The 27,867-nt window shown below is 58.3% G+C and overlaps 1 protein-coding gene across 5 annotated transcripts; it reads right to left on the bottom strand.

The window, feature by feature from the left end:
* Window positions 1-118: 118 nt before the first annotated feature.
* On the bottom strand, window positions 119-25,356 carry CAPN15 (calpain 15). 5 transcript variants are annotated; one of them, XM_037034497.1, is made up of 13 exons: window positions 22,238-22,579; window positions 22,034-22,142; window positions 5,924-7,382; window positions 4,841-5,049; window positions 4,578-4,761; window positions 4,279-4,502; window positions 3,346-3,471; window positions 3,112-3,264; window positions 2,546-2,707; window positions 2,145-2,377; window positions 1,913-2,064; window positions 1,661-1,839; window positions 119-1,594 (listed from the first exon to the last, which is right to left on the bottom strand). In XM_037034497.1, exons 3-13 carry the CDS (start codon window positions 7,358-7,360, stop codon window positions 1,417-1,419), a joined length of 3,237 nt encoding a protein of 1,078 aa, XP_036890392.1. In that variant the 5' UTR covers window positions 7,361-7,382; window positions 22,034-22,142; window positions 22,238-22,579; the 3' UTR covers window positions 119-1,416. The 5 variants fall into 5 exon arrangements, with proteins under 5 accessions (XP_036890392.1, XP_036890391.1, XP_036890393.1 ...); XM_037034496.1 differs by lacking the exons at window positions 22,034-22,142; window positions 22,238-22,579 and adding an exon at window positions 25,100-25,356; XM_037034498.1 differs by lacking the exons at window positions 22,034-22,142; window positions 22,238-22,579 and adding an exon at window positions 24,396-24,422.
* Window positions 25,357-27,867: the final 2,511 nt, after the last annotated feature.

Raw genomic sequence — 27,867 nt, 5'->3', positions numbered from 1 at the left:
GCAAGCTACCCCCACTGTCTCCAGGCAGGCTTGGGTGTCCCTCAGCAAGGCTCTGCACACAGAGGGGGGTGAGGACCCCAGGACCCGTGGGAGGAGTGACGGACAGATGAAGAGGCACCATTACAAAACAAAACATTTTCATTTGGTCCATCGGAGCCTGAGTCTGGAAACGCCCACGGAGAATCGCCCCACGAGGCCGGGGAACACCTGATAAAATAGTCTCTGCGTCGGAAGAGCCGGCTGTATGTACAGGGTTAAAAATACTCACAGCTCAGAGTAAAAGGAGCAAATATAAAGGAGGCCCAGAGGGGAGTGTAGTGCTTCCTGGTGTTTCTCCAGTGGTAAAAACCCTGCAACGCCACGGGAAGTGCGGGGCGGTGGGCAGGGCTGCCCACTTCCTGGGGGCTGGAGGGCAGCAAGGCCGGGGGGCCTCTGGGAGTGGGCCTCAGATGTCCACAGGCAGATGCAAGACTTTGAGCAGCCACAGGGGAGGGCGGTTGGGAGGCAGCCCAGCAACCTGGGCTTCGGAGGCAGGAGAAGGGCTGGGAGGAGCCACACCCTGCCCTGTGTGCCTAGGCGGGGTTGGCCAAGGATTTCTGTTGGATGCTGGTCCTGCTGGCAGAGGTCAGGTGGTGCTGAGGACAAGCCACCTTACCAAATGGCAGCTCCTGTCCCGCAGCCCTGGGGGCATGGCTTCAGTCCTGACCAGCGCCCCAGGAATTGCATAGTGTAGCCAGAGAGGGCAGCTGGGACTCTCTCCCCATCCCTGGTCCCCAGTCCATGGCCGCCAGGCACCTGCCTCCCGGGACACGCTGCTGAGACTCCAGGGACCTCAGCTTGCCTTGTGGGAGTGGAGGGAGTGAGAAGATGGGCTCTTAGAGCAAGCTGGGGAAGGAAGGCTCGTGCCCCACAGAGGGCGTGGTCCCTACCCATCTCAGGGTCCCAACCTCTGGTCCCCACAAGGGGGTGGTCCCTGTCTACTCACCCTGGAGTCCTGGCCTCTGACCCCAAGGACGGAAGGGTGGTCCCTGCTAACCCTTGCGCTCTAGCCTCTGACCTGCCTGGATTTGGTTTTGTAAATGGAGCTCTTGGCTGCCTCACACAGACAGCAATCCCAGGCCCATGGGGAAGGGGCAGCCTCATCTCAGCCCTGGCAGTCTGAACCCGGCCTGGAGGCAGGTTGGTCAGAGGGGCTGGTGCATAGCCCCCTCATGCTAGAAGTGGGGTGGAGGTATTCTGCTTGGCAGCTAGGAGGCCCCAGACAGGAGGGAGGGGCGGGAAGAAAGGTCCAAGGAAAGCTGCGGTCTGTGGCTGGCAGCTCCCTGGGCGGGGTCCTGAGATTCTGTTTCAAGCGTCCTCTGTTGGGGTCTCCCTCCTAAAGTGCATGTAGGGGGCAGGCAGGCGTGGGTGTGGAGGTCACAATGGCCGGGGCACGTGCAGGCCAGCGACCTCGGGCGTGAGGGGGGGGCTGTGGGTGCCCCTGGAGGCTGTCCAATCGCTGAGGAAGGCCTGGGCAGCCTTGCGATGTGCCAGGCGGTGGGTGATGGAGAAGCCGGCGTTGCCCTCGAGCTGGGACAGGATCACCAGGACCTGCCTGGGGGAGGGGGCTGGTGAGGGCCGGGGGAGGCCAGGGAGTCTGGGGGTCTGGGGCGGCGCCCACCTGTGCAGGGGCGGCACACTGTCCTGGGTGCGCAGACTGCCGCGCGTGGACACCACGTTGAAGCTGTCCGAGCAGTCACACTGCACGTGCAGGTAGGACTTGGGGTGCCGGTTCTCCACTACCACGATGAGCCCTGCCCAGCCATGCGTCAGGTAATAGCAGGTCATGCCCTCACGGCCCTGAGTGCAGAAAGGGCAGGTGTGGGTGGGATGAAGCCTCCTCCCTGTCCCTCCCCTTCCCCGCCCACCTCACCTCATGCCGTTCCCCCCGGCTCTCTGTGAGCAGGATGATGGCGTCTGCCAGTGTGGTTGGCTGGGCCTCCACGGGCTCCACCATGACCAGCCTCGAGCTGTATACAGCCAGCACATGGCCGGGGGGCTCCAGGGAGCAGCGTGGGCTGGAGGCTGTGGAAGGTGTGAGTGAGGGGAGCCTGGGGTGCCACGAGGAAGAGGGCCGGGGGTTAGGGTGGGGAGGGCAGCATTACCCTGTGCAGCAGCGGGGGTGCCCAACATGGTGGGGCTCCAGTGGTTGAAGGCACAGCACACCACAGCGTACTCGCCGGGCTCCAGCATCACGTCACAGTTGACAAACTTTTTGACAGCTCGCTTGCTGTGGGCCAGCAGGCGGCCCAGGCTCAGGCGGCCACCGCTGCCGAAGGAGGCTCTGAACACCAGGACGCACAGGTCCAGGAGGTGGCTGTCTGCTGAGTCTGCACGCCTGTAGCCAGACCCAGGAGGGGTCACGGGCAGCACCTGCTGGCTGTGGCCCCACAGGCCCACAGCCTCACTCTGCACCCCACAACACATACCCCAGCTCCACCCACCCACCCCAACCAGTGCTCTAGCCCCACCCAGCCTCTCCCCCGATAGCCATAGCTGCCCCCACCTGCTGCCCTCCTGGAAGAGGGCAAACTCCAGGGATGCACGCTCCAGCACGGTGAGCGCTGTCACCCCCACAGGCCCGCTGGCCGAGGTGGGGAAGCAGCCCTGCACACGTGCCTCCTGCCAGTCTGAGTGCACTTTGCAGATGTCCACGGAGTCGAAGTACCTGAGCAGGAAGAGGATGCTCCACTGAGCAGCCCCTACCCAGCTCCAGACACAGAGCCAACACAGGAGTCCAGGCACCCCCCAAACCCCTTCCCTGAGCCAATCTCTGCCCCTCTATGCCATGGACCTTTCTTGGGACCAGTATCCTGGGAACCCTGGTCCTGGCCATTGCCCATGGACACCACCAGGGGGCCCAGGCCCTAAGGATGACCTAGAGAAGACCAGAGCCCTAAGGGCAAAACCTGACTTCTCCCCCATCCTCTGCCTCAGGTCGGCAGGACAGGCCAGGCTTCCCAAGCAGGACACACTGTGGGTCAGGGCAAGGGGGCAAGGGCACCGACAAGTCAGGTGGGCCAAACGAAGGTGGCCAAAGCACAGGGTGGCTGTGAGGCAGAGTTCAGGTACCTGATGAAGTCACTGTACTCCATCCAGAAGACACCTTCACTGCTGCCATGGGGCATAAGCTCACCACGCAGGTGCCCCGGCCAGTGTGGCCACTCATCTGACCAGCTGCCATTCCAGGAGAAGCGGCCCCATGGGTTCCGGAGGCGCAGGAGCCTGCGGACCATGGGGCTGAGGGCCACGGCTTCCACCACACATCCACATGCCCTGGCTACCCACCGCCAGCCCAGCCCCTACCTGGAGCCCTGGACATCACGGACATCCAGGATGGAGTAGGCATGGCGGGGGCGCAAGCCCAGGCTCTCGTAGGCAGCATCGTCCACCTTCATGTTGCCCCCACCACAAGAGGCGCCCATGAGGAACCTGCGCAGGCAGAGTGGCCTGACTGACGGGGGAGGCTTGCTGACCAGGAGCCTTTAACGATGGATGCCCCTTAGTAACCAGGGGCCTCATTCACGGAGGAAGGCTCACTAACCAGAAGACCCCTGTTGGCCCTGAGGCTGGGGAGTTCTTCCCTGACTGGGGGGGAGTGCAGAGCCCAGGGACCCAGAACTCAGGAAGCGTCTGTCTGCTCCCTATACAGTGGCCAAAGACCTCGGAGGGTTTGGGGCTGGGGGTCGGGTAGGCCTGGGTCCTGTGCGCTCAGGGCTGTGGCCCCCTAAAGGGATGGGGCAGCAGTAATGCCCAGTGTCAGCTGAGGGCAGGGGATCTCAGCAGCAGTGAGCCATCTCTCTTAGGCTTAGGGTTTTGGACCCCCCTTTACAGACATGCTGGCCAATTTGGGCCGGGTCTCAGAAGGCAGCCCACTCGCACCAGGTGCCTCCTTGGGGCTTGCGCCACAGAGCTCCAAGCAGGTGCATGTGATGGCCATCACAGGCCCAGGTCGGATGAGGCCTCCCAGGTGAGGGTTGATCAGCTGTTATTCTGCCTGTTGCCCTGGCCTGTGCAGGTGGGACCACCAGCCAGCAGAGGGAGGTTACAGGGCTGCAGGCCAGGCCCCCTACCCGTGGTCAGCCCACACTGGAAACATCTTGTGAAACACAGGGTGTGTGTCAGAGGACACTTGCCCCTGCATCTCCCACCACTCCAGGCCTGGGCCTGGCTGTCCCCTCGCCTCGTCTCTCCTCTCCTCCCAAAGCTGCTGACCGCCAGAGCACCCGCCCCTCTTACCCAGCCTCCTTAGAACTCAGCATTTTGGCCCAGATGAGGTCAGTGTCAACGGGCTCCTCGCGGGGGTTAGTGGAGCTGACCTGCAGCGCCAGGCTCTCACAGGGGGCACCGGTGAGTGTGGCCAGGCCTTCGATGGCGCGCCCTGCCTGGAGGGCAAAGTAGGAGCCGTGCAGCTTGGCCAGCGCCTTCTCGATGAGGGCCACCCACAGCTGCTTCCGCTGGGCCTGCAGGGAGGGGCTGGAGTCACACAGCCCTCCAGTGCCCGCCCCTCGCCCAACCGTGCCCGCCCACCCCGCCACCTGTGAGAAGAGGAGGAAGCCAGCCTCATCGCAGGGCAGCATGTCATCCACCAGCACCGTCGTCCACGTGCCGTCCTTGCAGAGCCGCACCTGGTAGGCGCCCTCCGCGCACAGGCTGCGTGTGACCATCACCCGCTCGACCAGGTCGGGCCGCTCTGCCAGCACGGCCAGGGCACTGAGAAACCTGTGCGGAGCCAGAGGCCGAGCAATGAGCACAACCAGACGGGCCTGCCACCCGGCCTGAGAGGGTGCCCCACACTCACCAGCAGTTGCCCAGCAGCCCTTGCAGGATGTCCGAGGGCCGCAGAGTGTGGAACACGGACCAGGAGGTGCTGTGGTCCCTGAAGACAGAGCAGTTGATCTCATGAGGCCTCAGCCACTGCTTAACACGCTGCTGGACGCTGTCACCTGCGGGGAAGCCCACAGACTCGGGCCCAGGTGGGAAGCTGTCATCCACGAAGTTCACGTTGTTCTGCAGAGACCACAGCCATACACAGGCTTAGCTGGGTAGCCCTGGGCCAACACCCTGAAGATGCTGCCTAGGTCCCAGAGGAAAGGCAGTAGGCATGTGTTCAGTTACCCTGACCCATGTGGAGAACTCAGCTGGGGCCTCGTGTGACTCATACTACCCTACGCGGGCATGGGGGACCACAGCCAACCAGGGCACTGCAGGCTGGTAGCGGGTCAGTGGGAGGTATGGATGCCCCAGGAAATGGCAAAACACCCCCCCACCAGCCTGGAGACTGTGGGGGCAGAGAGGCGGGGGTAGGCACAGAAAACCTAGGCAGCCCCACGCTTAGCCCATGGCCCTGCACACCAAATGTGAGGGGACCTGGCTGGGTGGGGGAAGGCAGGACACAAGACTGGGTGAGCTGTCAGGGTGGGCTGCAGGCACTGATGGGGCTACAAGCCCCTCCAGTTGATCTGAGGGTGACACTGCCCTGGGCTCAGGCCTCCCACAGGTCTGTGGACAAGAGAGCATGAGGGGGTATCCCAACCCCGAGTTTTGGCTGGGTCTGCACAGCTGGAGGAAGAAGCACCAGGTCTGCCTGCTGGCCATGAAGCCTCTGCCTACGTCCCTACCTCTCTGTGGCTTCAATGTCTATGGGAAATCACATCTGGAGGGGTCAGGACCACAGACTATGGGGTTGTAGACTCATGTGAGCAAAGAAAAAGGGGGCAAGATGTAGATAGTGGGGGCCAGTCACACTCAGGTGAGGGGTGATTGGGTGTCAGGCTCAGCACCTGGGGAAGGGACAGCAGGGAAGGACAAAAGATGCAGACAAGGCCCATGGGGAAGGGAGCATCAGCCCTGATGCATGGCCCACTCTCCTGAGGGGACTTACCTCCCGGCAGAAGGCCACGATGTTCTCCCAGAGAGCCTTGGCCTCACCCTCATCTGTCTGCCGCCGCTTTTCCACGTGCATACTCTCCCTGCGCCTCAGGGGTGCGGTGCCCCGGCGCTGGGCCTCCAGGAGCTGGGGTGTGTGGCAGGCAGCACAGTGCTTAGCCCGGGGCGCATTGAGCAGTGTGCAGGCAGGGCAGGCCCACTGACCCGGGCGTTCAGGTGGTGCCTCGGGAAAGAGGCGGCTGGCCTTGTGGACGGTGCAGAGGCCCGGCTTGTCCGCACTACAGTCAGGGCAACGAGCAGGAGGCTCGCTGTGCTCCTGGAAGCCATGCAGCTTGGAGCAGCCACACACGGTGCACCTGGGGACTGCCGTGGGGTTCTTGAGTGTGCACTTGGCACACGACCAGGTGGTGAAGTCGGGGCTGGAGGGGCTCGCTGGCGTGTAGCGCACAGTATCACCGGCCAGGTCGATGACATCACTGCCCGGAGCAGTGCCACAGGCTTCACACAGGCTTGCGGGGCTGGGCGAGGAGCAGGAACTGCACCGGCGCAGCACGGTGCCGCCCTCAGCCACCTCCTCCTCCAGAGCACTAAGTCGCTTGCCTGAAAGCAGCTCCGCCAAGCGGGAGGGCCCAGCAGAAGTACGTCCTGGGCCCTGAGGGGGCCCCTTAGAGCCAGCAGCGGGGGAGGGCTGGGTGGCCTCAGGCACTGGTGGCTGCAGCTGGGGGGGTACCTCACGGCGGCTTCGAGGCACAGGGTTGTTCTGCAGGGTGGGTGAGAAGGGGCTGAAGGGTGGCATCCGGGGCGGCTCGTGGTCGGCAGCAGCAGAGGGAGGGTCAGCTTCATTGCCTTCCCCAGGCTGGGGTGGAGCAGGTGTGATGTGGAAGCCAGCAGGGGCCACAACTTCGGGGACCACCAGGGCCTCAGGAGGGATCCTGGGCAGTGAGAGTTTCCGGGGGCCCCCGCAGGCAGAGCAGGAGCTGGCCATTGGCGTGTTGTGCAGTGTGCAGCGAGGGCAGGCCCAGCCACTCCCAGGTTCTGCTGTCCCCTCCTCCTCCTCCTCCTCAGGCTGCCCCCCACCTGGCTCCATAGCCACTAGTCCCTCTGTCCGTGCTGGACCTGCCTCCTCCTTGCAGCTGCCTTTGGGTTCCACCAGGATGGTGGGCGGCTTGGGTAGGACCCCGTTGATGACCGGCAGCAGAGAGGTGCCGGGCACAGGCTCTGGGGCAAAGCCACACACCTCACAGGCCTCCTTGCCGAGGAAGTTCCGGAATGTGCATCGGGCACAAGGCCATTTCTGCTCCTCAACGCTCAGTCGCAGGATCTGGTCAAGATCAGGTTTGTGCCGGGGAGCCTCACAAATGGAGCACTGGCGCTGGCCGGCCGGGTTCAGGAAGGTGCAGCGCGCACAAGACCACTCTCCAACCGTGGCCATGGACCCAGGCGAGTGTGTGTGTCTGCAAGGGATGGCCCCAGTCAGTGCTGGCCCAGAGGATGGGAGCCCGAGTCGCTGCCTGGGATGAGGGGGATCAAGCCAGCAGGATCTGTGTCCTTCTGGGCTGTGACAGACGTCAAGCTCCAGAAGGCAGCCTGTGAGGGAGGGGCTTGAGGACTCTGAGGAATAAGAGGTCCGCCAAAGCCTCCAAGGGACCCCACGGCTCGACCCTCCAACCCTCTCTGGAGGGCTGGGCCTGTGGGAAGGGAGGGACAGAACTGAACCACACCACCTTAGTGGCCATGGGGCTCCGGTGTGAAGGTGGTCTTTGATAAGTCACAGTGAAGAGTGTGCATGAACTTCCTTGACAGAATAAAGGGCATCCACAAAACACCTGCAGCTGGCATCGCGCCTGCTGTGAGAGACTGAACGCTTCCCTGGTCGGGAGCACAGCAAGGCCAGGCCAGCACGGTGCTGGGTGCCAACCAGAGCAATCGGGCATGGGAAAGGTAAAAAGGCACCTAATTGGAAACGAAGAAATAGAAGTATCTCCATTTGTGGATGACATTATCCTATATAAACTCTCAAGAACCTACAAAAAAACCAACTAGGGCTAATAAATAAATTCAGCACAAGATCAATACAAAAAATTCAGCTGTGTTTCTGTGCCAGCAATGAACAATCTGAAAAGGAAGTTAAAAAAAACAACACTACTTAAAATAGCACCCAAAGTAATAAAATACCTAGGAATAAATTTAAGGAAGTGAAAGACTCATACTCTGACAATTATAAAAATTGCTGAAAAAGGCCCTGGCTGGTGTAGCTCAGTGGATTGACTCCGGCCTTCGAACCAAAGGATCGCAATTTGATTCCCAGTCAGGGCACATGCCTGGGTTGCAGGCCAGTTCCCAGCAGGGGACTCACAAGAAGCAATCATACATTGATATTTCTCTCCTTCCCTTCCCTCTAAAAGATAAATAAAAAATTAAAGAAGACCTAAATAAACATCCTACATCCATGAATTAAGACAATATAGCTATGATGACAATACTACACAAAGTGATTCAATAAAATCCCTATGGCCTTTTTTTTTTTGGTGCAGGAACAGAAAAAGCTGATTCTAAAAATCCTATCACCCTGGCTGGTGTGGCTCAGTGGATTGAGCACCGGCCTGTGTGAACCAAAGAGTCGCCAGTTCGATTCCCACTCAGGGCACATGCCTGGGCTGTGGGCCAGGTCCCCAGTAGGTGGCGTATAAGAGGCAACCACACAATGATGTTTCCCTCTCTCCTTCCCTTCCCCTCTCTAAAAAATAAATAAAATCTTTTAAAAAATAAATCAAATTCACATCAAATTGCAAAAACCCCCAAGCAGCAAAAACAATCTTGAAAAAGAGAAACTCAAGACAGTATGGTACTGGCATAAAGACAGACTACATGGTCTGTCTTTTACTAAAAGACTATACTATATGGTCTTTTTAAAACAGACTTAATTTATTTATTCTTAGAGAGAAGGGGTCTCTCTAAAGGAGAAAGAGAGGGAGAAAAAAAATCAACGGGTTGCCTCTCACACATGCCCCAACCAGGGACTGGAGCCACAACCCAGAAATGTGCCCTGACCAGGAATCAAACCAGCGGCCTTTTGTTTTGCAGGACGACACCCGACCCACTGAGCTACATTTCTCACAGCACACTATGTGGTCTTTATACAACCAATAGAACAGAATGGAGAGTCTGGAAACAAACCCTCATCTATATGGTCAAGTGATTTTTGACAAGGGTGCCAAGACCACTCAATGGGGAGTGGATGGGCCTTTTAACAGATGGTGCTGGGCCCTGGCTGGTGTAGCTCAGTGGATTGAGCGCGGGCCTGCGAACCAGAGGATTGCGGTTCGATTCCCAGCCAGGGCACATGCCTGGGTTGCAGGCAAGTTCCCCGCAGGGGCCAGTTCCCAGCAGGGGATGCACGAGAAGCAACCATACATTGATGTTTCTCTTCCTCTCTCCTTCCCTTCCCCTCTAAAGATAAATAAATAAAATATTTAAAAAAAAACAGATGGTGCTGGGACAACTGGGAATAAACAGAAAGGAATGAAGGTGGGCCCTTACCTCACAATGCATTAAAAAATTCACTGAAAATGGACTAATGACCTAAATGCATGAACAAAAACTGTAGGACTCTTAGAAGAAAATATAGGTAAATTTTCATGACCCTGGATGTTAGCAATGGATTATCTGACATGACACCAAAAGCATGGGAAAATTTTTTAAAAATGGAAGCCATCAAAAAAAAAAAAAGGGAACAGCAACTTGCAGAAAGGAAGAAAATATTTGCAAATTTGCAAACTGTATGTCTGCTAAGGACCTTGTATCCAGAATATGTAAAGAACCCTTAAAGCTAAACAACAAAAGAGAAACAACCTATTTTAAAAATACGCGAAGGACTTGAACAGACATCCCTACAAAGAAGATACACAAATGGCCAAGGAGTACCCAGAAAGATGCTCATCACTAGTTATTAGGGAAATGGAAACCGAAACCTGCCACGAGATACCACTTCACACCCACTGGAAGAGCCAGAATCAAACCTGCAGATGCTAACAAGGATTGGTGAGACGGAGAAGAAACTAGAGCCCTTCCCAACACCGCTGGTGGGAATGCAAAAGAAGAGAACAGCTGCTTCGGAAAATAGTCTGGCAGGTCCTCAAAAAGTTAAACTGACCCACGATATGATGCAGCAATTTCACCCCCAGGCATCTACCTTAAGAGCTGAAAAGTGTATTCTAACAAATATATATGTTCACAGCAGATCCACCCACAAGAGTCGATGACCCCAAAGCCCACCAGAAGCCCACCAGTGGGTTTTTTGTGGCTTGCTCAGCCACAAAGAAGAACACAGTTTTGATGTATGTGTTGAAAACATGCTAAGTGAAAGACACTAGACACAAAAGACCACATGATTTATGATTCCGTCCATTGAAATGTCCAAGACAGACAAATCCATAGAAGCAGAAAGAAGACTGGTGTTTCCAGGGGCTGGAGAGCAGTTAATTGTATGGTGGGCATGAGGTTTTCTTCTGGGGCGATGAAAACATTTCAGAACCAGATAGAAGTTATGGCTGCACACTGTGAATGTACTAATACTACTGAATTGTTCACTTTGAGATGAGTAGGGTGTTTTTGAAAGATTTTATTTATTTATTTTTAGAGAGAGGGGAAGAGAGGGAGAAAGAGAAGGAGAGAAACACCAATGTGTGGTTGCCTCTCACATGCCCCCCACTGGGGACCTGGCCCACAACCCAGGCATGTGCCCTGACTGGGAATTGAATTGGCGACCCTCTGTTTCGCAGCCTGTGCTCAATCCACTGAGCGACACCAGCCAGGGCTGAGACCAGTAGTTTTATGTTACGAGAATTTCATCACGCACAAAAAGTCTGAGTACATGAAGGGAGGGCCAGGTCACCACGCACAGTCCTCTCCGTGCTATGGATGGGGTCACCCCTGATCCAGAGCCTCCTGATGGGTCCCGCAGCCTGGCTGGCTGTCTGCTTCTGGAATTTCTAGGAACCCCCTGGGCAGGGGCCAATTCTAACACGTGCCTATGGCTACAGATACCTGATCATGAAACACAACCTAGCAGTGTTCGTGGCCAAGTGAGTACAGTCCTGCCTAGCAAAGGACACAGCCCTTCTGTCCAAGGCACTTAGACTGACCCAATCCTATACCTCAGCAGCCCCTGAAGACGGCCTAGCCTGGGACACAGCCTGAATTCTGTGGATACTGAGCACCCTCTACTCACCTGCCCCCCTGGACCACTGCGGGCCCAATTCTGCCCAGCAGGCGTGCAAGGAGGCAGCTCAGAGTCCTGCAGCAGCTTGCAAACCCTCTTCCTCTCACAGCTCCCATCCTGAGGTGGTGGAGGCCATGGTAGGCCCATGGGGTGGGGGTGGGGGTGGGGGCAGGCTGCCCAGCTCCAGGAGAGAGAGGGGGGAAGGCAGAGGAGGAATATCCAAGATCAGAGGAGGTGGGAGAAGGAGCCAACACCAGCATGTGGCTGCAGGGCTGACAACACTCAAAGGGGGCTCCCCTCCCCCCAGAGCTCCGATCCCAGGAGGCCTCTGGCTGTGCCTTCGGGGGTATGTGGGCTGCTGCCAGTCACACACAGACCAGACCTACATCTTAGGGGCATGACAGACCCCACAGGGAGAGCCGGGAGCCACAGGCCAGGGGTGGCCAGAGGACATGGTACTCCAAAAAGTTGCCAAGCCTGAGGCATGCACGGCAGTGTGGTAGGCACATGGAGGGCAAAACGGGAAGTGGAAGCCAGGAGGCCTGCACCTGGCTCCCAGGACCTTGCTGGCGGTGCAGAGCAGGCAGTGCCTCCACCTCCCACCCTCCCAGGGTCCCCTTCCACAGTTCACCCTGCAGGCCTCCTGGAGTGTTGGAATGTAGCCTCCTTTGCTGGGTGGGTTCTTGGGTGCCTGGCCTACCCACCTTCCCCAAGGCTGGGCCTCTGCTTCTCCCAGGTGCAGATAAAAGGCACTCACTCAGGCCCACGGCAGGGCAAGTGGGATGCTCCCAAATGGTTCCTTGCACCCAAGACGGGTCTTGTGTCTGGGATAAGGGCAAGGCTGGCCCATTGGCCTGCCTCTGAAGGGCTAATCTGAACCTGAGGTGGCGTCCGTGCACCACCACACACTCTCCTATGCTGCTGCTCTGCTGGCAGAGAGATCAACGGTCCTTTACAACAAGGCACAAAACTCGTGATTCTAATGCTATCTATATTCACGTTAAACCCTTTTGGTCCAGGAAAAAAAAGACAACTTGTCTCTTCAGTAACAAAAAATTTACTCTGGGCAATGCAAACTCTGTAAAGCCGCCTTCCAGCGTGGGCAGACCCTGGGGTGTGCGAGTGGGCTCCCAGCACCAGCAGAATGGGCGTGGCCAAGGGCCAGATCAGCTTCAACCTTGGTTTCTGTTCGAGGTATAAAGCCTAAGAAATCTGCCTGGACACTGCCAGGGCGCCCTGCTTCCCACCATTCCCCATTAGAGAAGGGCCTGTGGCCCAAGGTGTGGGGTACTAGGTACCCCCACAGACATGCATACACAGGTCGGGTCCTAGGTGACCTCCACCCTGACCCTAGGCTCAGAGCATGGCCACATTCGCCCTGTGCACCCCACCTAGCCTGGGAGGTCTCCAGAGGGAAGACTAAGGCTCCTGCCCCATCAGGAAAGGTGGGCCCTGAACCCTGCTGGTCCCAGGCACACTGAGCAAGGAAAGCCTTGTGAACTCTGGTGGGGAGGTAGAGGGCAAGGAACCCAAGTCCTGCTCACTTGCGTAACCCACCGACTGGCCAGTCCCTGCCTTGGGCTAGCTGCACACAAGGCAAGGTGTCTGCTGTCCTGGCCAGCACTGTCCTGGGTGGGGCCAGGGCAGGTTTCACAGCTACCTTGGTAGACACGGACAATCTGGAAGATTCTGTCTAGAGTTCAGAAAGGTTTAAATAAAAACAGTTCCTAAAAATCAAATATAGCCCTGGGGACCCAGAGAGCTGGGCAGAAGCAGAAGCCCCTCTGGCTAGGAGACCAGGAACTGCGGTGGCGGCACGGCTGCAGGGCCGGCCTGGCACTCCCTCGCCACCCGTGACCCTCACTTCACAGCCCACACCCATCTCAGCACCATCAGGCGGTGGGACGTGCTCGGGGCTCAGTGACAGCCAAGCAGAGGGGAGCAGCTGCTCCGGCTTCCGACATGCCAAGGCCACCTGTGACGGCCCAGCAGACGCTCAGCGAGGCCTGGAGACCCAAACTCCGAGTGTCCACAAGTGAGGCCAGGCCACCAGGCAAAGCTGGGAAGAGAAAGTGGGGAATCTGGAGTCAAACCAGACCCTCAACACACAATGTCCCCAAGTTCCTGGACACTCACTCAGAGGCTGTCACTTGTGCTCCAGGACACAGAAGCAATCGCTTCTGGGGAGAAAACTGGCTGCTTGTGGAAAACAGCCTGAGTTATTCCTTAAAACAGAAAGGCCACGTCAGGTGGAAAATGCAGGCAACTGTCCAGAAAAATCCCACAACACACACCTGTTCTATCCTCATCATGTGCGAGTTGCCAACACTCAGTCCTAATTCAAAAAAGGGGGGTGGTTACAGGGCTGCCCTTGGGGCTCACCGTGAACGCCCCAGGACACACGTGTTCGCAGGGCTGTGGCGATGCAGCCCCATCCTGGGCGATGCCTAAAACTTCCCCAGGAAAATCAAAAGTAGTAAGTGCCCTGCACACATGGGCCCCGGTCAAGCCATGGGGCCTGAGGCTGGGCTCCCAGACAGGCCTGCCAGCAGATGCAGGTGCCACGCCTAGCTATGGCGGCCCAACCCGGACCTCCTGCTGGTTCCAGACGGTGCTGGGGGCCTCCCCTAGAGATCACCTTCAGCCAGCCTTGGGTCATTCTCCTTGTCTCCGAGTCTCCAGGGAGGGTCCAGACCTTGTGGCAGCCAGTGCCCCCACCAACTGCTTATTGACTAAAGTGAGCAGCTCCTGGGACATCAAAGTTCCTGCTCCCTGCTGGCAGTGAGTTACAGGAGGTGTGGCCAAGCGCTCTCAGCTTCATTACTGCAATGGGGCGCTCCTAGCCAAGAGGGCCGTGTGCTGATGGGAGGCAGGGGCTGCTGTGCTGCCAGTTTCTGCACGTGCCCTCCCATTCCCTGATGCCTCTGTCAGAGCTGGGGAGGGGTCCTGTGCACACTCCCAGCTGCCCCTCTAGACTGGCGGACATATGCCTGTGGGGAGGGTGGCCTGCCAGGGACGGCGTACCGTGCAGCCATGATGTGGTGGACTACCTGCCTCCTGGACCCTTCCTGCCATCTGCTGCACCCACCTCTTCTGCCATTCTTTGTCATCTCTGGTCTGGACGCCTGTGAACTCCTCAAGGCCATTAACGCCACTTCTTCCCAATCTGTCTTTGCCTGCTGCTCCCAGGGGCAAACAGTAATCACCTTGAAGTTGAGGCCCAACTACAGTAGCCATGAAAGGAGCTGCTTGGCTGCACCAGCCCAGGGGCAAGGCCTGGCGGAAACCAGGAGAAGATATGGCAATGTCAAGTCACCAGGCACTGGGCTTCATGGCGTGAGTCAAGGTCCGAAGTCTACCACATACATGCGTCCCTCAGAGCACTCACAAGGCTTCACAGGAAGCTGCTGCTCAGTGGGGTGGGGGTGGGGGTGTCCATCTGCCTTCCCTGGGGTCCAGTAATTCTACTCCTAGTAATTTATCCCAAAGAAACGAATGAAAATAAAAAGATGTGTGTGGAGAGATGGAAATCTGCAGAGATGCCCAACATCACCAAGCATCAGGGAAATGCAAATCGAACCACCAGCACACACCACCTCACTCCCACAAGAAGGGCCGGGATGTGGAGAAACGAGCTGGCCCTGGAGCAGGCCCTAGCCCTGCTGGGGGGAATGCGAAACGGTGCGGCCACTTAGGGAAAACAGTCTAGCAGTTTCTTAGAAAGTTAAATATAAACTTGTAATAAACCAGAGATTCCATTCTCTCTACCCGACAGAAATGAAAACGTGCCCACCCAAAAACGTATACACAAATATGCAGGGAAGCATGAAACATAAAAACCACGGGGAAACAACCCTGCGCCCGCCAACTGAGAAACGGGTGAACAGAGGCAGCCCGCCGGGCAAAGGAATGTCATGCAGCCGCCACGGGAAGAATGAAGCGCTAACAAACACTGTGCACGGAACAGACCTTGAAACGGCGCTCAGTGAAAGAAGCCAGACACAGAAGAACACACATCATAGGACCCTGCTTATGTGAAATTTCTAGAAAAGGCAAGTCTGTGGACAGGAAGCGGGGAGGGCAGCTAACAGGCAGGATCTTTGGGGGCACGGAGACGCTAAACAACTGTGTGGCAACGATGGCTGAACAACTCTTTGAATGAACTAAACCCACAGAACCGTATCCTGTGAGGGGTGAATCTGACAGCACGTAAGTGACAGCTCAGTAGCTGGGACGCAGAAACGTCCACTAGCACATCGTCAACCGGAAACAAGGAGACACTCTAATAATCCACTGGACCCCATCCCCAACTTCCACTGCTCCCTCCCACTGTCCCGCCTCCTGGCACGCCCCCCTGGACCTCAAGCTCCAGACTCTTGCCCACCAGGGTATCTCACAAGACCTCCGAGACCCTCCCATCCAGCTGTGCTAAACCCGCCGGCACCTCCCAGGTGCCTCTCCTACTAGGCACTCAGGCCGAAGCTCCATGGCGTCCCAGGGGGGCGGGGCCCACTCCTGCCTGCTGCCCGCCTGGCAGGAGAGGCCAGGATGTGCTTTTGAGGGAGGGAAGATGCCTGTTACTCACTGAACCAAGGCCTGGGCACCCCAAAAGAGCAGGGGCTACCCACAACTCTGCCCCAAGGTCTGTGGAACCCTGAGTGTATGCTGAGCACTGGGCACCCCGCCTGCAGCAAGGCCACAGGACAGAGTGAAAGCGGAGGTGTCAGGGCCAAGGTGGGACGTCAAAGCTCGACTTGCCTTTGCATCAGTCACTGCAGCGCCCCCGAGGGGAGGCTCTCCAGGGGATCCAGTGGGTAGCCCGGGCTGAGAAACCTGGGCCGAGCCCGGCCTCAGGTGCAGGGAGCTGGCATGTGGAGGCCTACCCCTGGGGCCTCACAGCACCCCACTGCCTGGCCAGCAGCCACGTTAGAGCAGGGGTGTTACACAGACAGGGGTGTCCCCCAAATCCCACAGGAAACAAGCCAGCATTCTCAGCACAAGCCAGTGCCACTCAGGACCGAGGCTGGCAGGCTCCCCACCTGCAAGGCTGAAAACTGCAGAAGCTGCTGCTTCATGAGCACCAGACCGAGACACGTGCAGCGCACGAGAGAGGGCTGGTCTCCCAGACCTGCTTCGCCCAGTGGGGAGCAATGCCAGGGCCTCTCAGGTCTCATGCCACTGAGGAATGTGAGCTGCCACAGGACCCTAAGAAACGGGGACCCCACTTCTCTGCAAGCCCCTTTGCCAAAGAGGGGCACCCTGATGGAGCAGCACTCCCAACCCTTGGGGCCCACCCAGCTTTCTTACCTTCGGGCCTGGGGGCGCAGGGTCTGGTGCTGTGGGGTGACCAGGGCAGTGCCCCAGACAGGCCCCCCAGGGCCGCTCCTACAACAGCTGGGTGCTGCCGGGGGCCCTGGGAAGGGCGGCCCCGTGGGGAAGCCATGGTCCGACTCAGTCTCGGCGGCCAGCGAGGAAGCGGAGCTCCCCATGGCCCCTGTTATGGTGGCCACACTGAGAGCCGGGGCTGGTCACATGTGGCCAGAGCACAGAGGGAAGGAAGCTCCCTCACAGGAGACAGGGCTGCCGGGCTAGTCAAAGTCACACAACAAAAATAAACAGAGAGAGAGAATAGAGAGAAAGAAGAAACAGCATGATTCACAGGAACAAAGCCCCGGGAGCTCTGGGGTCCCCAGTGCAAGCAGCCACGAGGCAGGAAGGGGACAGCCACAGAGCAGGGCTGGGGGCCTGTGCCGGACCCAGCAGCAGGCGTCCGGCAGCACCCACCCCGAGAACCTCCACAGCAGAGGTCCCCGCAGGGCAGAGGTCCCCGCAGGGCCGAGGCCCACACAGCGACAGAACTGTGCTGGTTCTCTGCTCTTGGAAACCCACACCAGCCCATCAGCTGCCCACAGGGGAAGGACGATGGTGTCACCAGGCACTGGCCTTCAAAGACAGTTGTCTTCAGTGAGAAATGACACAATTTTGCTTTATTGTGGAGGGAAGAATCAAGGGGATGTTTAACCAGAGGAAAGGGAAAAACGGGAAGTGAGCAGAGAGGAGCTGGCACAGCCCTGCGAAGCCTGGCAAAGGCCTGTACAACGCTGTCTGCCAACCCGCCCGTCTGAGGCCTTCCTGACCCAGAGAAACCTCAGGGGCCAAGAGATAGGCAGTACCTGGGAGGCCTCCTGTGAGAGAGAGACCACCTGCACTCCAGGGGAGGCCCCCACCTCCACTGGCCAAGAGGGGGAATGAAACACAGCCCAGGAGCACCCACTCTGAGACACAGTGGGACACCTCATTTTGAACGAGCCAAGTCCCAGTCAGGTTAGGGAAGATGCCCACTCCCCCTCCCTCCTCCACCCAGCCAGCCTCTGGGCCAAGGTGGGCATCTGCCTGGCTTTCCAGCCCCCGACCCCTGGGTCCACTGGACACCCTTCTCCCAGCTCCCAACTAAGTCCTGAGGTGATGGGGGCCAGAGGCTGCAGTGGAGCTGGGGGACTCGTCCTTGCAGCACAGGCAGGCTGGGAGGGGCCACGGGTAGAAGGCGGGGCTCTGCCAGGCTTCCTGCATGAAAGGGAGCAGCTGCAAAGACATTGCTCTGGAAACCGCAGGAGCCAAGGGCCATGGGATTTGGGACAGTAGAAGCCTGGGGCCCCTGCAGCAAGGATGTTGCTAGGAGGGGACATGGGTGGGACAAAGAAGCACCAGTCCTGACTGGCCTGGAGGTCCCACAAGTTACCTGACACCCACAGGTAACCCACAGGCCCTTGCCACAGAGCACAGTCAGAGCTGAGCAGTGGGGCACAGACCCTGTGACAGCCAGAAAAGCTGACAATGTCCCCACCTGGCCACTGAAAGACTGTCTGCCAGCTCCACCCTCCAGGAACACAGTCCAGTGGGGGCATCACGTGAGCCCCGGGGTTTGTTTCCAGTCCACCAACAGCCGTGTAAGAAAGGCACAAATAGACAGGCTATGGAACCCAGCAATGTGCCCCATGGAATTTTTCACACCCAGAATGTTACCACGTCAGCACAAGACTGGGTGAAACCACATGGGTCAAGGACTTTGGACTCTCCGGCGGTTCATGCTCACCCTCCGAGTGGACGGACCACACTCTGGGGTCAGCAGCCACACATGCTGGTAGCGCCGCTAACAGAGCGTGCTCAGGAAGGCACACAGGAGGCCTAAGTGCACGTAGCTGTGGTGCCCAGCGCACAGAGCACCCCCACAGCGGTTTCACGCCAGCCTGGGTCACTGGAGACACCTGCCTCCTCCGTGACTGCACGTTAGACATCAGAATAAGAACAGCCTCCCAAACTTTTAAACCTCACTCCACACAAGCCCCTTTGAGAGAAGGGCCTGGGGCCCCTTGCAAGGCTAAATCTTGAACAGGTGAATGGCAGTGGGGGGAGCAGCCAGCGAAGGCAGTTGAGGGCTTGAGCTGGAGCCACGCCCAGCAGCGGCCCCATGGAGCAGAAGTGTTCCTGACTGGGCCCAGGGCTGTTCTGTCCCAGGCGAAGTTTGCCTGTTTCTACCCGGACTGAGGACTGGGCAGCATGGGGAAGCCTGGCCCAAGAGCCCCAACACCAGGCAGTGGGGGACCAACACCTGTGGGGGACAGGGCACACAGTACCACTTGCAGCCAGGTCAGGGCCACCACATGCGCCTGATGCGGGCGGCGCCAAGGGGAGAGCCGGCTGCAGTGCAGAGTGAGGACATGGCCCTGGGCCCCTGGGCCCCCTGGGGAAGGCAGGGGCTGCACAGGCCCTTGCTGGGGGCTCAACAGGAGGGACAGAGAAGACAGGTGGCTTGGAAGGATGAAGATCCCAGGAGCAGCTGGCTCCAGAAGGGCCTCTCCAGGGATTTCCAGGGGTGACAGCACTCCAACACCCCCACACCCCATCTTGGCCCGAGGGAGTAGGGAAGAGGCCCCGGGAACGAGGCCCCATGAAGGATCACCCTGGCTGGGCAAGGCTTGGCCGGGCCATCAAGCAGTGTGGACTCTGCTGCCCCCAGCCCACCTGAGGGTCCCACCTGCCTGGGGTGACATGTGGGAAGCCCTGCCAGGGTAGGGTGGTCCAGTCACACTCCATCCTGATTCCTTGTCAGAACAACCGAGGATGGAAGCTTTTACAAACACCACCTGGAGGTACTGTCCTTTGTGATGGAACCCCAGGGTGACAAGCCTTGTATAACCTTCTTCTCCTGTAGGACCTGCTGCTCCTCTCATCCCAGGTGAGACCTTCTGCAGCCCTGCAAGAGCCTACATCCATTCCTCTAACCCTTTGTGCACCCCCAATCCATTTGGCAAACGCCCATCAGGGCCCTGCTGCACCGCAGGGCCCATTTGAGGCACTGGGTATGGCAATGCTCGGGAACCCTGGTGGTCATTTTCCAGCTGCTGTGTCTTAAGAACATCATGTACAACAGGTCTCCAGGCAGAAGCCAGAGAGCAGACGACAGCACCAGCCTCCTGGACTGTGCAAAGGGGCAGGATTCCAAGACATGGCGCCTCAGGATGAGCAGCAGCCCCACAGCCCCCAAGCCCCTGCTGGCTCTTCCTGAGCTTGTTTGGGAACCACTGCCCTGGATCTAAGTGGGGCCTCAGAAGCACAAAGGTGGGGCTGCTGCTGCCCCCAGGGGGCACGGTGTTGCTGTCTGCCAGCCCGGGTGCGAGGCATGCGCCTAGCAGGGCCCTCTGAGAGAACAGCTAGGGACCACCCCCGAGTGATGAGCACACAGAAGGCCAGGTGAGGACGACAAACTCTACAGGCCCCTGCATGAGGTACACCTCAGTCATGGCAGCTGGATCCCAGCAGGACACCCCGCCATCCCTCACCCCAGCTCACCTGTCCCCACTGCCCTGTGGGCCTTCAGCATGTGTGCGACAGGAAAGGGGGCACTTCCCTGTGCTCCCACCAGTGAGTTTACCTGGCCCGGGGATAGGGGTGAGCGGACACCAGAAGCCTGCAGCCATGGAGGCCACAGAGGGGAAAGGATGGGCCACACCCAGATCCCAGTGGGGAGGGACTGGGTATTGGCCCCACCTCTCACTCTGGGGGCTCCCTGTCTATGCCCCACATGTTAGCCGGTGTGACACAAGCCCCATTAAGCGTATCAAGACCCACTGCCCCACCCTGTAATGATGGTCCTTCACTAACTGCAACAATCTGACAGGCCAACGAAATCAGGGCCAGGATGGGGACCCAGGAAAGGGACAGCGGGCGGGTGGCCCACCCAGGCGACACCAAGCTTTTCCAGAACATTGTTCCCTGTGCCCAGGGTGCTCATGGCCACCCACCATACCCACCATCATACCCACCAGACACTGGGAGCTGTCAGTAGGGCCCCACAGCCTGAGGAAGGCTGCCACCTGGGCCGAAATGCCAAGGGCGGGAAGCTCCTGCCCACGTAAGGGCAGCCCCTCCCATCCCTACCAGAGAACAGAAACCAGCCTGGGACCCCACCCCGGAGAGAGCCCCACCCCATAGAGGGCCCAGACTTTGACCTCCTGGGTGGGGCCTGGCAGGACAGCATTCTCCTGTCGCCACCTTCCTCACGGGGTCAGCAGCACACCCACATCAACAGCTCCCCTAGAGGTGGGAGGACAACAGGGCACAGAGGCAGGGGATGGGCCCTTGGGGACATAACACTCATGTGGGGGTAACACCAAAGGGATGACAGACAGGGCCAGCAACATCTGCCTGCCTTGTGGTGCTCCCCGGACAGACAGGACCATGACTCCAGGCCTCAGATGAATGTGCTTGAGAGGCCATGAGGAGCAGGCTTTGTCAGGGCAGGGGCCTGGGCAGTAGCTCTTGGGGGGTTCTGTGGACCAAGGGTTCTACGGAGAGGCGCTGGCGCCCCTGCAGAGAGCGGGGGCCCACACCGCACTCCAGCCCCACTGCTCTGCTGCTGGTCCCATAGCCCCAACTAACCCACAGTGCCCAGGAAGGGACTCGCCCCTACCGTGGACACCCCTGCGCTCCCTCCTGTGCCTGTGTCAGTGGCACATCCAGTCTGCCAACAGCATGGCCACCCAGAGGACATGCCCCCAGGCTTAGTGGTCCAGGCCCAGTGACCACGTGGCTCTTGTGCTGGGCTGTGCTCTCACCCGCAGGCGGGGGCCACATGGAGGGCTGCCCCACTGCCAGGCACAAGAGCCTGGACAAGGAATTGCCCCCAGTTGCTCTGAGAACACTCTGTGGGAGGGGGCCCGGGGACTGCATTCCTTCTGAAGCTACACCTGTCCCTCACCCAGAAGAGGCCCAAAGCCCCAGGGGATTAACTTGGCTCAGGCAACTCCTCACTGCCGAGCCCAAGCCCCCGACTGGGCTGACCAGGGTGGCGGGGGACCTGTTCGAAAGCCCAAAGATGCAGCGGAAAGGGCCTCCCTTAGCTGGCTCTGCTCACGGCAAGGGCTGCCAGGGAAAGGTGTCCAGGTGGGGCAGGGCTCTGGGCCAGCAGCCAGGTGTCCACCGAGATTCACCTGGACCCAGGGCCTAGCACCATTTGGCTACTCTCACCTCCAACCGTTGCTGCGGGCTGGGTGCCTTTGCACTCATGCCCCCTCCTGTTTTCCCCAGGTGTGGCGTGAGGGCCCTGGTGCCCACCTTGCTGCAGCCTCCCCCACTCCCTCACCACTGTCCTCGGGCAAACACCAAGGCTGGCCACTCCCTGCCCGCAGGGCCTGCCATGGCCAATAGCAAATGTCACGACACTGCTGACCTCTCAGAAGCAGACTGAAGAGGTTCTGCTGAGAATTATGATAAATGCCCACCCAGGAGCCAGGTCCAGGGACAAAAGCTGTAGGCTCCAAAAGTATAACCACTTCCCATCAGCGAACTTGGGAAGAAACACACCGGCCCCAAACACTCGTCCACCTGACTGGGGTCCGCTGTCCAGATATGTTACACAGCAGTCACCATTCTCGGTGCTTCTCGACTTCTCTGTACGTCAAGTGATTTGGTCCCTGAAAGTTCTGGCCAGCGGCTCTAGAACAAAAGTCAAGGCTCCTCACCGTGCGGCCCACCCCTATTTCCTGGGCCCGCTCTGAGCCCCTCTGAGACACCACTGACCCCATTCACTGTGACAAACCAGCAGCTGGTGGGTTGGATTCACTCAACTTTCTGAGGCACCTGCTTTCTGGGGTGGCAGAAGATGGGCCTCTCAAAGTCGAAACCACAAGTGAGGAGGCTGGAGGATAATCACACAGGGCCCTGGGGCTGCCTCCCAGGAGGTGAATGGGGTGACTGTGGTCCTCTTGTGTTTGAAACCATATACCACCTCAGTTGTGTGTAGTGAAAAAAGGAAACTGTTTTTCATACAGTACTACCACAGAAACAGGGACGCTCTTAGGGTTTCAATTCCTAGTTCAAAAGTTCAATATTAGATGTTGAATACTATTTTTTAAAAGATTTTACTTATTTACTTTAGAGAGAGGAGAAGGGACAAAGAGAGAGAAAGAAACATCAATGTGTGCTTGCCTCTCATTTGACCCCTGCTGGGGATCTGGCCTGCAACCCAGGCATGTGCCTTGACTGGGCATTGAACCGGTGACCCTTTGGTTCTCAGGCCAGCACTCAATCCACTGAGCCACACCAGCCAAGGCTGAATACTATTAACAGGAAAAGAGAAGGTACCAGAAAAGCACTCTTGTTTTTGGCACCCCTGTTCTACATTTCTGTTTGCCAAGTGGTGGCAAGAGCAGTCCTGGCCCAGGCAGCCCTGCAAGCACCTGCCAGCTCAAATCATCTCATTGGGAGATGGGCACTCGAGCCTTCAGCTCACCTGAACGGAAGGCACTGGCGGGGAGGTGGGGGGATTCTCTGGAAAGACAGGGGCTCCAGGATGTGCTGCCTTTCCTGTGATATGGCAGGAGTGCAGCACCAGGCAGGTGCAGAATTAAATTCTGCCTGTGTGAATTTAATTCCAAAGGGCAACTCTTCTGAAAAAATGTGGATGTGAGTGGGGACTGGCTTGAGGAGGAAGTCTCTCTTCTTCAGGTTTGGGCTGTGACGGCACAGGCGGAGCAGGAAGCTGTAACAACTGCCTCCCTCTGGATGCAGACACAGGCTGCAATTCCCAATAGCAGCTATCGACCTGCTTTCCGCCTGACACCTTGCAGCATAGTCCAGGCACATCCCCCAGCTCAGCCACCAGGGAGGTGGGGACACAGCCCTAGAAGGTCCCCCAAACTCCAGAAAAGCCAGAGAGCAGGGTGTGGAACAGCTGCTAGAGTGGTGAGCAGCATGCCTGAAGCCAGACCAGTGGCTGCTCTGTCCCAAAAGGCCATGACTGTGGATAGTAGGCCTCATCAGGCTCTTCACTGATCAGCTGGTGCCCATAAATGATAACTAGCTTTTGAAGCACTTTTAGAACTGCTTCTCAGTAAATGGGGCTTCCCAGAGTGCAGCCTACGAGACAGGGGCCTGGAGAGAGCAGGGCCTGGAAAGTGCAGGGCACAAAGACGCTTTAGCGAATGTTACCACTGTCCTCTCTCTCTCTGGTGAAGGACAGAGGGACTCTGCATGATTGGGGGTGAAGGAGGGTCCTACGTGTTGCAGGATTAGCAGACCTGGTGGTCACTCTTGCTCTCAGAGCCCAGGTCTGGAGGGGGGAGGGGGTGGTCGCTCAGAGCAGATACAGTATCAAAGATCATAGGTCCCTGCCTAAAGCCATGCAGCTACTAAGCCTTGGGCCCAGCAGGGCTTAAACCTGGTTCTTGGAAGGTCATGAGGTCATGGGCCTATCTGCTCAGGAAAAGCAGCTCCAGAAATTTTCAGACGCAGAGGGAAGGAAAGGGGGAGAAGAGGAGTGCTACCCCTGGGAGCAGAACGACCCGGGAGGAAGCAAGGTGTGCCCATCTCCAAGGCCAGGCTGCATGGGCTTCCTGCATGAGCATCAGCCGGGCCACAGAGCTAGGATCCAGGTTCCCCTGTCCCTCTGAGGCTCTCCTTCCAAGACTTGGGCTGGGAAACACTATCTCTCTTTGCATTTGAGAGAGTCATTCAGAAGAAGGATGGAATTACCCCACCACCTCAATCAGCCTCTGGGGGCTGGAGATAATCACTCGCCACACCTAAGTGACACACACAGGACTCCAAACCTGGACAGAGGGAGGACTCAAGGGATCCCCAAAGAAGGGGCTCTTGGGAGGAGCTCAAACCCAACTCAGCACCAACCTGAGTCTGTTTTCCCCACAGGATGCCAGGGCTCTAGGTTGCAGGACCCCAGACTCCCTACCTGATCTCTCAGAGATCCTGTTGCCTGCAGTCTAGTTACAAAGTCCTGTAGCTAGAGGACTTTGTAACAAAGTCCTGGCTCAGGGGTCCCCAAGAGCCACCCAGTTAGAGCTATGCGACCACACAACAAAGCTTCACTCCTCTGGACCAGAAGGGCTCCTTTGTGACCAACAGGAAAAACCGGGTTACCCCCGCAAATATTCTCAGGAATAAATCCCCTGTAACTTCCCTGTGTTGCTCTAGCGCCAGCCCAAGGAGGAACAGGGAAGAGGAAGCGTTAGGGTGGCCAGTGGGCACACACAGGGCGCACCCGCGCACCCCCATTCCATGAAGTTGCCCCCAGGTCCTTTAGTGGGGAGGGCTGCGGGCACCACGGGACACGTCCCCTAATGAAGCCGAACCAGGACGCTGCCTGAAAGATAAGGACACTCAAGGGCAGGCAGAAGCTGAGGCCGCCGCCAGTGTCCGCAGCATCCTGGGGCTGGTCTCCCAGTGATTCAGATGACCCGGTCCCCGCCGGCTCCCCTCTCCAAGCAGCGCACCCAGCCCAGTGAGAGCTCGGTCAATGCCCAGGAAGCGCCAGCGAGGCAAGAAGCTGACCCTGGTTCTAAGGCTGGCAACCCTGGCGCTGAGGGGCGCTGCCTGCAAGGCCCGGGCTCCGGCGAGGGTCCAGGCCGCGCCCCCACCCCGTCTGTCGGGACTCACCTCCGCACCCGGCGGCGCCTCCTCTGTCCGTGCGGCCTGGGCGGCCCGGCCCCCGGCCCGCTCGCCCCTGCCAGCCGACCTACAACTTCTGCCACTTGCCCCGCTTCCCACCGGCCTCCGGCACTGAGTGCAAGAGCTGCCGAACGTCCAGACCCAGCTGGACCGGTCCGCGTCGGGCGCCCAACCTACGCTGCCTCCGTAGCGTAGCGCCCCGCCAGGGCCCCGCGGCTACGGTGCGCCCAGGGCGCACGCGGCGCTGTGAATCGCGCGCCGGGACTACTGTTCCCACAGGGCGGTGCGGCGTCGCCTGGCAGAAAGCTTGGGGCGGTGCTCTGCGCGCTAGGGAGGCCGGGAGTTGTAGTCTACGGGTTGGAGGTCAACAGCAGCCCTGCCTGGCGCCTTCCAGCGGCCACAGACTTCCTGGACCTTCCCACCCATCAGCGCCACTAAAGATGGCCGAGCCTCGGGCCCCAGGGAGTGCTGCGTGCTGGGTTTGGTAAGTGGGGAGTGGGGATGCGCCCAGTATAGGACTGGGACTACACCTCCCAGGATGCCCTGCGCAGGATGAAAAGGCCTCAGTGTTCTCCCCAGTCAAAGCGCTTCCGGCTGCGCCTTGCAGGCCGAAGCTCTAGGCTGCCGTCACTTCACCCCGTGCCGTTCGGCTCCACTTTGACCCGTACGTGTCCACGGGGGTCGTAGACCTCCTTAGCTTCCTCAAGGACCTCTTCAGTTTCTCCTCCAACTCCTCAAACCATCTCTGCAACTTCTCGATTCCTCTTAAGGGCTTCACATTCAAAAGCCCTAGTTTCGGTGGGACCGACCTAAGACAAGGCCTTGGCGCTTAGAGTGTGGTTAGTGTGGTTGTGGAATCACTTAGAGGGCAAATGACTTCTCTGAGTCTCAGTTTCCTCCTCGGTAAAAGAGGGAAACTAGGATCTAATTGGACCATTGGGAGGACGAAATGAAATACCATCACAGAACATGTAGCCCAGTGCCTGGCAGGAAGGAAGTGGTGTTATTCCTGTGTTACTCCAGAGGCCTCTGAACAGAACCCGCCCCCCTGCACGAGAGACTCCTCAGGCTCAGTCTCCCTTTAAGTTCCCTTTCTGCACCCTTGAGGTTACTCACACCCGACAGGCACAAAACTGGAGCCCCTCTGCCATCTGTTGCCTAGGTGCCCTGGAGGCAGCAGGAGGTGCAGGAAAACTGCGGTGTTGATAGTTTGTCAGATGCAACCGAGGTACAGGAAGGCTTCAGTGGGAGGTGAATGCTGAGGGCAGGACTCTGGCACTCAGGCTCATGGGGAGCCTGAGAAGGCACAGGCCATGCAAAGGGCGTTACAGAAACTAGGCTCATCAGCTTAGATTCAGGGAGTGTTTGGTTGTGGTCCAATTCTGTCTCAAGATGGAGTTTGATAAATTTGAGATTGGGTGATGTCTGCTCCAGTACTCATAAAAGCTAAACTGACCTCAGTAGTACCTCCATGGTCAGGGCTCTGTGCTCCTGGGAGGCCATTCAAGCCCAAGGCAAACCTCTGTTTTACTCTCAATATGCTGGCAGTATCACAGTGTTGGGGCCTGGGCTTTAGCTGCAGCCAAGACAGAGTTGCTTCCTGAATGCTGAGGTGACCAGCTGCCTGCAAGGCACTGGGCTGTACAGTGACTCAACCCACCCCCAGCTTCCCTTCTTGCATGAAAGTGAAAAGGAGGCTTTGACAATGTGGGGCTGTGGAATGGGGTGAGAGGACTAAGTCAAAGGCTGGCTTCCCACAGCTTTCCTCCCTGGGCACTGTTTGGAGTAAGTTGAATCAAGACTAGTGTCCACAGCCCTGTAACCTCTCAAGAAGAGAAATGGCTGACGTTGAGCCTGGTGATCTGATGACCCAGGTTCCTGACAGCTCACTGCAGATTTTTGAGGAGCCAGGGCCTACACGGGGGTGAGGAGACAGCAGGTGCATCCCAGTCCTCTCTAGTAAGGAACCAAGGTCTGTTGTGAGGGAGAAGGCCCAATCACCAGAAGAGGGTCTCAGGAGTCATCTTCAAGACTGTTGAGGTGAACACTGTCCCAGGAGGAAGGGGTGTGCCAAGGTACTTCAGGGTTGGGGGTCTAGGGTCCCCGAATGGGAGGGATGCACTCAGGCCTGAAGGATACAGGTCTTAACACTTGCCTAACAGGTCCCACCGTGGGCCCTTCCAGCACAGTCTCTGAAGCCTGCCCTGGGAGGCCTCCCTCCTGACCCTGCCCTTAGCTACCTTCTGAAGAAACTCTCCAAGCCCTGCCTGGGCAGTGGCCAAATACTGCTGGTTCCACTTAGGGTAGCTTTTCCTCCTTTGTTCTCCTGCCCCACCCTGTCCCAAATGTTTCCACTTGGGGCTGAGACCACTGGAGGGCCAGGGCAGAAATTTCTGCATCGCTGCTGGTGGGCCCCCATGTATTTTAAAGAGTGGAAATGAACTGGATGGGCAGGCCTCAGTGGAGTAACAAGGAGAAAGGAGCAGCTTCCTTCCCTCCCTTCCTGGCCCCAGCCTGATGAAGACCCCTCCCCACTTCCAGCCTCTCTTCCTAGGCAGAGGTGGGCCCTGCAGGCACCAGATGGACACAGGGTAGGTGGGAGAGCAGGTGTCTTCTGGCATCAAAGCAGAGGTGCTGGCTTCTTCCTAGGTTAGTGGAGACCCTTCAGTGCAGCCAAGCTGGGGACAGGGCCCTCTAGGACCCCCACTGACATTCTGAACTCACAGTGGCAGTGCTTTGGTGCCCCCCAGTGCTGA

The sequence above is a fragment of the Sturnira hondurensis genome, unplaced genomic scaffold (assembly GCF_014824575.4).
Source record: "Sturnira hondurensis isolate 20B ecotype Veracruz unplaced genomic scaffold, ASM1482457v3 Scaffold0022179, whole genome shotgun sequence".
NCBI lineage: Eukaryota > Metazoa > Chordata > Mammalia > Chiroptera > Phyllostomidae > Sturnira > Sturnira hondurensis.
Note: the sequence above shows the minus strand (reverse complement) of the source record. Positions and strands in the feature narration are given on the sequence as shown.

What these genes read in the sequence shown, in the direction of transcription:
- CAPN15 (XM_037034493.1), bottom strand. Translation starts at nt 16,638, where the DNA reads ATGGGGAGCTCCGCTTCCTCGCTGGCCGCCGAGACTGAGTCGGACCAT. An exon ending in CTGCGCCCCCAGGCCCGAAG is followed by an intron (nt 7,383 to 16,456) that starts GTAAGAAAGCTG and finishes CATCCCTTGCAG; the next exon opens with ACACACACACTCGCCTGGGT. An exon ending in TCGTGGCCTTCTGCCGGGAG is followed by an intron (nt 5,050 to 5,923) that starts GTAAGTCCCCTC and finishes TGGTCTCTGCAG; the next exon opens with AACAACGTGAACTTCGTGGA.